At 40.0% G+C, this 14,132-nt stretch overlaps 1 protein-coding gene across 1 annotated transcript in view; it reads right to left on the bottom strand.

The window, feature by feature from the left end:
- The window catches only part of LOC122782121 (latent-transforming growth factor beta-binding protein 1-like), a 64,110-nt gene that overhangs the window by 26,383 nt on the left and 23,595 nt on the right, over positions 1-14,132 (bottom strand). Inside the window, exons 10-16 of the mRNA XM_044046335.1 lie at positions 12,837-13,010; positions 9,171-9,193; positions 8,607-8,709; positions 6,219-6,305; positions 5,187-5,312; positions 4,547-4,672; positions 206-325 (exon numbers count right to left, since the gene is read on the bottom strand). Of these exons, the coding sequence (XP_043902270.1) occupies positions 206-325; positions 4,547-4,672; positions 5,187-5,312; positions 6,219-6,305; positions 8,607-8,709; positions 9,171-9,193; positions 12,837-13,010 (759 nt within the window). The remainder of the gene's footprint in view (positions 1-205; positions 326-4,546; positions 4,673-5,186; positions 5,313-6,218; positions 6,306-8,606; positions 8,710-9,170; positions 9,194-12,836; positions 13,011-14,132) is intronic.

Here is a 14,132-nt window from a genome sequence, read left to right as displayed (position 1 = left end):
AGACAGTTTAGTTTACTTTAAGGATGACACTGTTCAGGTTTTCACAGGAAATGGTCTGAACACCTCTGTAAATGTGAAATTCTCCTTTGTTTCTCAACATGTCATTTTGTTTTAAAATGACATGGGTAAAGAAAAAAAAATCAATTCTACTCGGTTTAATAAATCCGATAAACTCACGGCACACATGTACTCTGTTGTGACCCACCTACACACTGGCCTCCATGTGCGAGGAAGCCATGAGGACAGGAGCCACAGTTGAAACTCCCTGGCACGTTGATGCAGATGCCAGACGGGCACACAGTTCTGTTCACACATTCATCAATATCTGAAAAACATTTATGAAAAGGCTGTTAAAAACAATACTATCATACGTTGAATTCATAAGACCCTCTCACACATAGTAGAGTCCTTAACCTAGCATTGTTGTCTTGGACACAAATTGACTGAATGTGAGAGTGAATGGTTATATTTGCCCTGCGATGGACTGGCGACCTGTCCAGGGTGATCCCCTCCTTACACCCTATGTCAGCTGGGTATGGACCCAGCAACCCTGCGATCCTTGTGTAGAGGATAACGCGGTAGATGATAGGGATGTCCTGATCCGATATTGATATTGGATATCAGTCCGATATCAGCCAAAAAAACGAGTTTTGGAAACATAGAGCCCACACGATCACAACAACAGCGTGTGTGTGCTACTGCTATTTCACAGGTTAAACATGTTTCTTTAACCTCTGAAATCAAAGGCTACGAAGCCGCACGGTGAGCGTGAGCTAGCTGTTAGCACCATACTAGCTCATCCTGAGGCGAGCTGCTAAAACAACATTAGCGCCACCTGTCGACTTTCAACAACCTCCGTTTGTTAGTTGTACCCCAAAAACCAGCCATGCCAAGAGCTTTGAGTGTTTTAAATGTGTCCTGAAGCTCAACACACGGAGCTAAGTATGTCTGCGGGGCTGGTCCTCGGGCTTTATGTTTACCTGCGGGACGAGTCACTCACCCTGTGTGGGTTGGGCTAATCCAAAATAGTGAAAACAAGGGGGGTTTTCTCTGAAGACACGCTGTGACCTGTGAAACACGGGTGCTCTAAAAACACCCCTATTAGCACTTGCTACTTTCCTCCTGATGAAATGAACCATAGACTGTATGAAATTAACATGGCAATCCAGAAATCCAATATTCTTATGTTGAAGGTTAAAATTGATGTAACCATTGGCTAATAATAATATATGGGTCAGTTTTTCTCAAATATACTGTTGCTGATTATTGTTCTCTGATGAAGTAACATCACTTGATCAAGCCTATTCTAACATAACACAAAAAAGTAATTAAAGTATGTATGAATCGTGCCGATATCGTATTGGATCGATACTCAAGGCTGCAATATCGGTATCGTATCGGAGTGAAAAAGTTGGGACATCTCTTGTAGACAATGAATGACATTGTTTGGTCCAGTTCTTTGTCATGACCCCTGGATTAATGTTTTCCTTGTTTCCTGTTTTATTTTGTAGTTTGTATGTTAATTACTATGTTCCGTCTTGATTTCCTGCCCTGCCATCATGTTTTTCACCTGTGTCTTATTACTTTTACCTCTGCCTCCCTAGCGTATTCAGTCTCTGGCTGTTTCTCAATATACAAGTATGCAAACATGTACTTGCATAGTTGGGAAATACGACTCAAGTACATACTCGACAAGTACGGTCATTGCAAGTGGAACAGTGTTCTTATTATTGAATGTGGGGTGACGCCAAGCCTCATTACTGCCACCTACAGATTGTTGATAAATAAACAAGAAAATACCTTTAATAAATGCATAAAATATATGTGGGGATTTCTTCATTCTCTCTCTGTTTCTATGATTCTATACATTGTAATGTATACTAATAAAAAAGTTGATTTAATTGATGCAATTCAATAGCCCCTATAGTCTGCAGTGCACGCTGAGCTGTGCTTTACAAAACACTGTAAAGCACTTTGTAAAAGAGCCTAGAAAAGCTCCATTTTACATGCAAATCAACGAGCTCCAAAGCAACGAAGAAATGAGGACAACTATAATATGTGTTCAGTAATTTATGACCTGTGAAGGATGTTGTAAAAATTTTAAATAGGCCTTCACAGGAAAAATGTTCTACTCCTCTTGACACACAATACGTTGCAGTATGTCTCGGCTTTATTTGGGGGTATGTTCACATGACTCAAAAGAGTCTGTACATTAACTTAGCTGACTTTGCCCCAGTGTAATGACTCTTCTTTTAAAATATGTCTAAAATTCCTCCTCTCCTTTTTATTATTAATGTTATTAGTAGGTGCAATGGCTGTATATTTGTGTGCATATAAAAAGTCATAATCTGATCCCTCATCGTCGACAGTTGAGCGGTGGAGAGTTTTATTGCAGTAGTGGGGAAATAACCATCAGGCCTGTTTGCCCCTGCAGCCTTAATTCACTATCATTTCAGTGGGTGGGGGAAAAAAACTGTGCTGAAATGTCAGGAAACCACGTAATGACAGAGTGCCTTATATTTATATCCCAATAACGGGGCAGGAGCAGGGAGGAGAGCGGCGCAGAAGCTGGTAACAATGTGGTCGCTGGTGTCGTCCAAAATTCCAGACTTCTAATTCCATTAGTGCACACTTAGTTTGCCGGGTTCAGGTTTGTTTAAGTATTTGACCGAGTGCTGACCAGCATCAGAGGCTGTGGCTGATGTGCCTAGCATACATATTGTCCCAAGTGCACCATTTACTCTGCACTGTGCACTAGTGTGCTAGTATGTGTTTATGATCGCATTAATCTGTCTAAAGGGTGCACTCATAAGTATGTGTCACTTTAAAGGTCCAGTTAAATACTTGTTTTTTAAGATTTCAATCTTCTCATCCCAACAATGTCAAAATCATGTCTACAGATAATGAACTAACTGCTAGTAGACTATAAGTTCTTTCTAACCCGATACAAAAGTGAGTGTTGACTATCAATACTGTTTTTATTATTTCTGTCACTTGAGTCTGATTTTTGGGTGATAATCTGTGTCAGGACCATTAACGTGCAGATTACACACTGTACCTTTAACACTTCCTAGTTGGCATGCTTAACACTTGGCACTGGAGTCAGCTATCAGACGTTAGCAGAGCGGTGTCTGTCATGGGTGACTACGTAACAAGACGGAGTCCAACATAAAAAACACGGGTATCTTTGATCTCAATGCATAAATGTGCCCAGCCATGGAAAAACCAGGAACGAGTGGTAATTGACAGATTCCGAAAGTGTGATAAACTTCCCATCAATGTCTAACACATGCAAATCTGAACTTATTTGAAGAAGATTATTTGACATTTGAATGTAGGCACTCTTCAGACTGGTTTATGGAGAATTTTAGCCTCAAAGATTTACACCTTCTGGGAGCCAAGAGACAGAATCATCACATTTACATAGTCCAACCCCCTCCTGGTCCAGCTGTGACATCTGTTAGGATCTGATATCAACAGGACAGAAACTATCGTAGCAGTTTGAACAATGGTTATCAATAACAGGTCTAGGGACCCCAAGGGTTCTATGGAGAGGTCCCAGAGAAAAATAATGCACATGTCAGTTGACCATTAGACAGCACTGTGCAGCATGTGAGGTGTGTTTCCACCACATCTAGTACCAGGAACTAGGGACTGAACACTGAACTATGTGCCATTCCACAACAGGAGTCAGGGACTAAATGGGAGGGATTTAAAATAGAAACTTTGGGTTATCTTGGGCAACGATTCCCCTGAAATGATCCCCTCACTCATGGTCAAAGGAGGAATCCTAATTTTGTCCCTGAGCCACCTGCACTGGTGATGTTTCTGAATTCAAAGCTTCATGATAACAGAGACTCTCAGTGCATAAAAAATGATATTACTAACTTGCTTTTACTTTTCCATATAAGGCTGCACTTCCTGTCTCATAATTCAGGTAATGTTGAGTGATGGAAATTAGAGAATAATTTATGTCAGGAGACATTTTCAGGAGACATGTGTCAAGTCTAAGAGTGAAGGTAGTTATCATCAAGCTTGAGCACTGTTGTGAGTGGAGAGACTTGTTTAATTATAATTCAAGGGAAGGTCTAGTGAATTAATGTGCGTTTAAGGTTTTCAATTAGAGCTGAAACGATTAATTGATTATTAATCGATTACTAAATTAATCGACAACTATTTTGATAATCGATTCATCGGTTTGAATATTTTCTTAATTTCTTTGCTCTGGGTAACAAAGAAATCATTAAGTGAATCATTTTGGTTTGTGGACAAAACAAGACATTTGAGAACATCATCATTTCCAGGTTTGACAAACACTGATCCACATTTTTCATGGTTTCCTGAAGTTTTATGGACCAAACGATTAATCGAGAAAATAATCGACAGATCAATCGATTATGAAAATAATCGTTAGTTGCAGCTCTATTTTCAATGCAACATTATTGACAGACTTGACATAAACTGACTCCTTATAACAGTTCTTGTTGCAGTTGCTGTGTGTGTGTGTGTGTGTGCGCGTGTGAAAATGAAATATCATGAGTTTTACCAACACAACTGGTTCCCTCTTCGTCAACAAGAAATCCCCTCGGACACACGCACAGGAAACTGCCCTCTGTGTTCCTGCAGTGACCACCAACACACAGAGACGGGCTGTCCGAACACTCGTCAACATCTGCACACACAAAGCAGGGCACACAACATAGGACAACATTATTTAAATCAATCAATTAAATGAGATAAGATCCCAGTGGACAAATAGATAGTTAGGTAATGAGCTGTAATGAGTGTTCATTTAATATCCCAATAAAAGTTATCGATAAAACCTGGACAGATTCTCCAGTTTCATGTGCTGCTAGGAATGTACATACTGTATATTCTAGACATAGATACTTTATTTAGATGTCCATTAAACGGGCACAGTGTCTATCATATGGGAGCATTTTAAATGAGAGGGAGAGAGGATGTGTCTCATCTGGTAATAGTGTCATCATTTTCCTTTTTTTACATTTTACAGTGTTTTTCTAAGCAAATGCTGACAAATGTCATAACACGTTCAATAAAGGCCACAAATGGAAATGAATTTTTCTTTATTTGTTTTCAGGAAACGTCTTCATCCTCTCTGCATAAAAGCTATTACATGAGTGCGGTCAGTGCTGCAGAAGGACTTTGACCAGTGGACTCCTCACCTACACAGGTGTTGTGGGCATCATCCAGACGGTATCCCTCATTGCAGTGGCAGGTGTAGCCATCAATGGTGTTGTAACAAATCCCCTGACCACAGATGTAACGGTGGATCTGACACTCATCCACCTCTGGGCCCGAAGAGAAAGAGAGAGAGAAAAAGAAATAGACAGAGAGAGAGAGAGAGAGAGTGAAACGTGGCAGCAGTTTTACACTCGGTATAATGAGTCTTACTAGATGTTGTAAAATACCAAGGAAGCGAAACATAAAATGAGAGTACCACAAGTTAAACGTTTCATATAAAAGTACCACAAGTCCACAATGTCCGCAAAATCGCCTAATGCAAGTGACAATGAGGCCGATCCTTAGTTTTGTTTGTAACCTCTTGTTTATTGGTTTTAAATTTACATTTTAACAAAGCCAGTCATTTCCCATTATTCTTTAAAGGGACAGTTCAGGCTTTTTAAACTCATAAATTACTGTATACCCAATTAATATCTATAGAACTCCAGACATCACATGACTCACATGGATTCTATGAGCTGCCCTGTCAGTCCTGCAGCATCCTGACCTCTTCAACTTCCTCAAATGTCAACTATTGGGGTGCCAGATTGTAAAATTGAAAGTGGTGCCCCATAGATCCTCCATTAAATTATTATAGTAATATTATAAATAGAGTAATACACTTACAGAGTTAAAATGTCAGGGTACAAACTTATTTATTCAATCAGAAGTTGGAAACTAGCAAATATATGACATCCAATATAGAGTGGTACTGCCATTTATGTCACCAATATAGTGCTACATTCTTCTCATATACACTACATGAAATACCCCTCGTAAAACGCATACATTTACATACAGTACATTAATAACGTATGTCAAATGTGTTTATGCCTCATACATGTATATTCATAAATGGAAATTCTGTATGCATGTACATTTGTGTCAAAGTAAGAGCATAGGAAATTATGTTTTTTTGTTTTTTTTTTAAATGAAAAGTAAGAAATCAAGATTATAGAATATTTCATTGTTACCAGATGACTGTGAGGGGGCGATGTCCTGGCCTGCATTTGATGGGAGGATCTCCACTGGTGCAGGTGGAGAGGTTTTCTCTACAACCTCTACAAAAGCAAAACAAATAAAAATAACACATTTTAGCAAATCTATATTTGATCATTCATTCAATGTATACTCTGTCGGTTATTCATCTATGTTCAATAGGTTTTATTTATTATTTACTATAATGCTCTTAATTATTACTTTTGGTTTTGGTATTTATTGTATATTTATTTCTGCTGGACCTGAGTAACAATTCTGATGATGTCATTTTAATTACTCCAGGAAAACAAACGTGTTGGATACAGCCCATCCCTGTGTACAGCCCAGAGGCTCATGGATGAAGGTACAAAGGAGAACAGGTGTGCTGCCCATACAAAGAGGATCCTCTTTGAAACGTATGACACTTTCATAGATCATTTCAGCAGTAACTGATGTACAGGCCGAGTCTCACTTCCTCCACATTCATGTTGTGGTGCACACGAACAATCTATCACAACCCTAATATACACTATACTATAACCTCCTTCAGCTGCCAATGCTCTCTTAGTTTGTTCATGTGCACAACATGAAGTTTAGTGTTGGATGCTATTCATTAAGCTACTTTACACTACATGCAGTCTTGCTTAAAAAAAAGCAGGATACTGTAAAAATATCAAAATGATACCAGTAAACAATATTCCCAAAATACTAAAATGATTCCAAAAAATACTCAAATCATGGTAAATAGACAGTCAGACAGCTTAAACAGCTTTGAATTCACATTATGTCTTGTTGCCATCCATTTTACTATTGAATTATTATTATTATTGTTATTATTTTACTGTACACAAAATAATATCATTTTACTTTATCCTTTATTTAGCCAGAAAGATCCCATTCCTGGTCCCAATATAAGAGTATCGCAGGATTTCATGTCCTTATATACAGGATAATGTGACATAGAACATGACGAGGCCTGTAACCTTTTATCATTAGTGATACAGAAGCTCAGTCGCTCCACTTCCTCAACATCATTGTAGCCCTCATACTCTTTTTCTAGAGAAAACCCTTTATATTCATAAAAAGGGACGACAGCCAAGTTCAACAGACAGTATGTCTGGAGAGACTTAAAGACACAGAGAGCAAGTAAATTTGCTTTAACAGATAGGGATGGGCATTTCAAGCAACAAGTATTCAATGGTATTTATGAAATATTCCAAACTCCACCAAATGATAGCTTCTGTAAGTAATGCAGGGTTCAGTGTGTTGAGATGCATTCACAGACCCTAGTAAATCATCACATCTGCTAAATCTACAGCATGTTGAAATTTGAGGAGCAGCTTTAAGATGCATTCAAGAAGTCTGTTCAATTTCATAACTGAAGTCCACTAACTCAATGCTTGCTGTTGCTGCTGCCACCTTGTGATAATAGTTGCACCACAAATGAGGTCGTCATTAAAGTAGAAAGATTTGTTATTATAAATGCAATCATTTTTTTTTACATATTTCCAATATCTTAAAAATAGATCAAGCAAATGATTGAATACTCGTGTTGATCCCATGATGATGATAGCTCCTTTTTCTGCTGTCTGACTAAAAGTTTCAAGTCACTAAAATGATTCTGCTGTAGAACCTTCAGAGAAAAGAGTTGAATGTCTACAACAATCTGCAGCAACCTGACAGGTCAGATCAGACACCCACACTTATATAAAATAAAACCCTGTAACATGACTTTAATGCCAAGGTCAGACTACACAATGTTTTGGTCTCTTGTAATCACTGTTACATTAAGCCAGACGTTATTTTTTACGGCCCGCGGGCCACATATGGCCCTTTGGGCATCACTGTCTGGCCCGCGGTATATCAGTCATAAACATGGATAAACAACTGTGTTGCTTTTATTTTGAAAAGCCTGAGGTATGGACACATGTATCTATATATACATATTTATATATATGTATATATACAATTTATCTCTTTTTTACAAATATATATCAACGATATTTTAAGTTTCTCATGTGACCCCTTGGGGAAAATAATTGCATTAAGCAATCACAGAGCCACAAATCTGTGCTGTGAGCATTGAGAGAGGACAACAGTGGAGCACTACTGTGTCCATCCATAGTCTATAATCCATCATGAAATACTCTTGGTAACTTCTGAAGACATCTACTGCCATCATTAGCTTTTCATGACTGCATATAGTCAATTGTGCTTAAAATGTGTGGTCTGACCTCGGCAGAAGCTAAAAAGTGCTAACCTTAGCCTTAACTTGGATCTGGCAAACCCTGAGTGAACTTGAACAAAACTGACACTGACAAAGTATTCTGAGCTTCACACGCTATAGATGTACCACAAAGTATGAAGTGTAGAGAAACAGACACCTGGGAACGCTGCCTCCATCTTGACAGTGGACACACCCGGTGATAGCTGGGGCAGGATTGGCTCAACTAATGGTCTATCGCTAAACCCAGGAACTATCAGCTCCTTCAACAACAAGACACACAATTATACCAAAGGGACAAGGTCGACAAAGCACTGTATGCACATGTTGTGGACCAGACGTCAGCATAAACGTTGCACAATGTCTGACATGCAAAACAGATGCTGTGCTCGGAAGCAGATTAGCATTTAGCTTGCATGGCATCTTAACAGCTTATTAACAGAGCAAGAATGAACAGCTCAGCGAGCAAAGCCAGGAAGCAAAGACTGTCTGCACCGACCACTTCTGCACCGACCTCCGCCTGGAACGTGGTCTTTAGGAGTTCAGTCCATCTGTTGCTTATGTTCACATACAGACATCAGAGGTTCACGCAGGGACTCACCGCTGTGTGCCGAACAGCCAAAGTCATGCAGCAATGACGCTGACTTCATGCAACGGTGTTTCTGAATGTGACTGTGCATGCATACTGCTGCTGCAGTGTCGCTCTTTAAAACACCCAACCTACCTGCTCTGGTGCAGTTGTAGCTACTGCCCAAAGAGAGAAAAGAAACATAAGTGCGTATTTGGAAAAATGATGTAGTATTGACATTTACAATACGTTAATAATACGTCTAATATAAGGTCCAGTGTGTAATAATTTCAATGGCTTATAATCCATATATTTCATTTGCCAGAGATGTTTTTCCTGACACAAACCTGCCATTTGGGCTTGGAACAGGCACAAGGAGTACACTGAATGTGGCGTGCAAACGACGCTGTCATTCAGGTGAGTGTTGCATATGTGAAAACCTGCGTCGTTTGCAAACAATGGTGAATGCCTTCTCCCCCAGCTAAACCTGATGCATAAAACCAATGAAGACTGAGTTGTGAAATAGCGTTTAAATCCTTTCTGGTATGTGAGGGCTACCGTAGTTCCCTGACACGCTTGGAGGACAAGGAGGAGCGGATCGAGGAGTCTTCTGTTTGTTCCAATCTACAGTCTCACCATTAGATGTCACTCCTTTTTACACACTGGACCTTTAATGCATCGTAATAGACCTCCCATGTTTAAAGAGTAATGAGTGACTCATTATATTTCCCGTGTGAAAATCCACCTGTTTTGTGGTGAAAATACTGCAAAAGCCGGTGTAATTCAGGTGAGTGTTTACGATTGCATTATGGGAAACTTGTGTAGAGAATGGCAGCAGTCATCATCATCATCATCTTTTTCTGGGAGGTGGAGGCTCACATTGAATAAAGAAAAGAACAGCATAGCTCACATGTTTTACTCTGGTCCGAGTTTGTGTCTGTGATTAAATCAAACCTGAAAACTATTTCAGATTATTTATTCAACCCTTCCATCCATTTCTCCTAGGGATGTCTTTTAGCATCCAAGTTGTGGTGATAGTAAGTAAAAGAATACCTGGAATCGATGTTCAGGAACTTCCTTTCTAAAAGCAGATGCAAAAGCCCAGTTGCATCCAGTTGTAATTTAATAATCTTGGGCCTTAAAGAAAACAGCTCTGTAAGTAATTGCTAATTTAACTCATAAGTAATTTAAAGTTAACTTTAAACTCTGTAAACTAAAATATACATGCAGGAGTAATCGGATTATGAATCGCATTATCCAGGTACGTTAGTCCGACTAAGACTAGCTCAATTTTAGTCGGACTAACCTGACATTAAGATTAGAATCAGACTTTTAACGTGCATGTAAATGCACTCGTGTCTCTTCCTACAAGCCAGATCAGGTCGAGCTGTGCCAACACGCCAACTTAGGTTGCTGCTGGGTGCCATGTGAGTCTGATCTACACAGGTTTTGGGTGGTGGATTTCAGTCAGATTGCTTTCCTGTCCTGTGCACCTGGCGAGAACATTCTTTGCTTCTTTATGCCAGGGAAGCTTAGCAGCAATTTGCATTCTGTCTGGCTTTGGTTAGGATCTAGCACCATTTCTCCTTCCCTTGATGTCTGCCAAGCATGTCCTGAATAATAACAGAGGAGGCTGAGGCTCCTTTCCCTCCCTCAGCCAGGTTTATCTCCGCCTCTATGTCCCTCCTCTGAATGCCGGTGGGCTGGGCTGTGTTTGAACAGAATGTGAAGTGAGCCAAAGCACTTTAATCCTTGTCCTCGACAAACAAATGTCAAAGGAGGGATGTTTCTTTTCAGATCCGGGTGCCTAATCACATGCAGGAGACATCATAACTCAGGATCTGTAGTGTTACTCTCTGAGCTGTAATTTGAAAAAGTGACAATGCTGTTCATCTCACAGTGATGCAATTTACAACACTGGCATAGTGAGGCTGTTGAATTTAGACCACACTTCAAACGATACTTTCATTCATCATAGGAAAGCACAAAAGGCATGAGGAAGGTCTCCCTCAATGAATACAATTCATCAAAATAACTGGTTTTGGCACGACTTGCAATTGAGTCAATGAAAAGGATGCTGGATGATGCACAGCTGAAGAGTAATCATGTCTTCATAATTAAAAACATTTATGTTTTATTGTTCTTATTGTCTCAATAAATGTCCCTGTTTGGAAAAACATGATCCATACCAGCTCAACACTATTTCCTTCATGGTTTTGGACACAGTTATTTTGTGTCGTACACAAAAAAAGTCATTTTTCCATGAGAACAACATCCTTGTTGCCAAGAGAACAACATAGTGAAAGCAAGGCTTACACGAGAGTTTGTACTGTTGTGTCCAAGTGGAGCATGAAAAAATAACGAAGGGTGCGGAGGTAGAAGTTTGCCCTCATGAACTGAACTTTATTGTCACGAACATGTTCCTGCTGTATGTGAGAGTGAGCGCAGGGAGCACTTCCTTAGATCATCCATGACCCGCTCAGCATCATGGGAAGAGTCGTGTTTCAACAACATGTACTACTGTTTTATTTCACTGAATAGAGTGACGACAATGTCCCCAGTGCCCCGACTTGAGCTTGGCTAACACGCTGTGATTGGTTAAACTGGCTCAGTCATTTGCTAGCATGGACAAGGTCAAGTGGTGTTTTGACAGCAGATGATGTGAGAGAGTTTTAGACAAGAGTACTCAAGTATCCTTGTTGGAACCCTCCCTTTCTCTGCAACAACTGTATGAAACTTCCACCAGGAGTAACTCTACACCAGACAGTTTTGTTTAATCCAGTTCCTGGACCGAAGTTCAAGTGGTTTGGACAGCACAGGAGAGGAGAGAGCTGATGGTGTCAGGAGCTCCAGCTTTTGGTAAACTTTCCCTGGCAAACTTTCAGTCATCGTGACGATGGCTGAGAGGCTGAAGTGGAGGATACAAAGTTTGCTAGGCCTAAAAGAACATTAATCTCGGGATAAAAACATTTACGCCAATAAAATGGGTTTGTGTTAACGCCGTTAATAATGCGTTTAACTGACAGCACTAGTAATTACACAAACAAACTTGATTTTCTTTGCTTTCTGTTGTCAGAATCATGTTTGCAAGAAGCCAAAATAGTAATTGTGATTTAAATACAATACTACTTAGTGTCTAGGTTTATTTTTAGTGCTAGAATGCACAGCTGAAACCAAAATTACCCATCATTCTTTGGTCCTCATAATCGGTCCTTAATCCTTCTGGATTCTCTTCCTCACTCAAAGCTTTCTTCAAGAATCTTGCTGATCTTCTGAAAATGTCCACCACTGAGATGCAATGCTGCCCTCTACAGCTCCACAGTACGAAGTTCCTTGAACCTTGCCAAGTTCTTTACCACAGCCCCTCCTGTTCTCCTCCCAACCGCCTTTACTGCAGCTCAAAGCTCCCAAACACAGCCCAAAGTTCTCCGTCGCAGCATCAAGCTCCTCTACACAGCACAATTAAAGCCTCCTCTGACTCTGAAATGTCTAAGCCTTGTCAGCCACAGCGCTGCTGTATGAAGCTGTCAACCTTTACTAACACTGTGTGCTTCTTCCACCTCGCCTGCACAGATTACATGAAAAATGCATCACTCACACCATGAATTCTTTGGAACACCCGAAAGACGGTGAGGACATTCCATTTTTTTTAAACTCGCGTTCCCTCACTAAACCTTCTGACATCACAATCCTAAGAGGTTTTTCATAAATTAAAAATTGTTGTTGTCTTCTCGTTTACTCATCATCACATCGTCTACTTCACGCTAGGCAATAATGCATTATTAAATAACAATATCCATAGTTGACATGATGGAGGCTCACCTGGAATGATCTCATCTGGTTGCCCAAAAGCCTCCACTGGTCTCTCTGGTGTGGGCAGGGGCTGAGGTGGGAGTAGGTCAATGGGCTGCTGGTAAATGATGACCGGCTTATGGACCGGCGGGTTTGGTAGAACAGTGTAGCCCATTCCACCAGGACAGATCTCTTTGAACTTAGCTACATCATAAAAACAAATATAAAACAAGTTTTAAGTGCAAAATTTACTCTTTTTAGTCTTTTTGATTGACATTGTTTCTAGAATAATGGTAATAATCAACCTCTTAAAAACAATGGTGCGAGTGGTTCTTTGAAGTTATCAGCAGCTCGACAGTTCAGAGCCGAATCCCTAACAACAATATGTTGCGATATAAAGTGTGTATTTTTGTATCCAAATTTTATTTTTCCATCTATTTATGGACATTAAAGTCAGAAGAACTGCAAACAAACTCATGGCTATCAAATAAGTTAAAGAATACAACTGACGACTATGTGAAGAGACAATAAGTCAATGGTGACGAGGCCCGGAGACGGCAGGTAAACGTCAAAGCAACATGACTGCTGCCAATCTAACACTCTCTTGCCCCAAAATATCAGAGGTATAGGAGCGTTTCACTCTCGACATACCAAGGAAAAAAAGTCATGTGTAAAATCATCATGTCGTTGGAACAGACACTACAGAGTACAGCAGCAATGTTTATGAAAAGGAAGTATTTTTTACTGACTCTACTGTTAGTTTAGCACATGCCCAAAACAACCTCACTTACTGATTTACAGTGAAACAAATACGACTGTGCTACAAACAATAAAAGTAGTGTTTGCATGGTGGCAGCCACCTTGGAATCCCTCATCATTATCAATCCAGCAGCAGCAGCCGAGTGTCAGCCAACATGATCTCTGCAGCGGTAACTGCGTGACTCATCTTCAAAGGAGGCACATTTTCATCCCTGCTGCGCTCTACAGAGTCACTGAAATTGCACCTACTTCATCTCCAACCACACACCACTGAGCATAACTATATTATCTTAGAATCTTCCATGCACGACTGGAAGACTCCTGACCTACTTGGAATAAGATCCGATGTCCAGTATTAGTGTTCAGGAAACATAATAATAATAAGGCAGTTTTTAGCCCTAATGCACTTAACCTGGGCGGAGCTGAGTCTGTGATCTGAGGAAACATACACATGAAAGTGTGCTCCAGCAAGGCACTGTTGAGAGTGTGTGTGTGTGTGTGTGTGTAATACCAACCTAGCAATAGGTACTGTGTCAACTAATCATTTACCATGCAATTAGGAATAAT

The sequence above is a fragment of the Solea senegalensis genome, linkage group LG15, assembly GCF_019176455.1.
Source record: "Solea senegalensis isolate Sse05_10M linkage group LG15, IFAPA_SoseM_1, whole genome shotgun sequence".
In the NCBI taxonomy this organism is placed as follows: Eukaryota; Metazoa; Chordata; class Actinopteri; order Pleuronectiformes; family Soleidae; genus Solea; species Solea senegalensis.
This window is presented reverse-complemented; position numbering and strand designations above follow the sequence as displayed.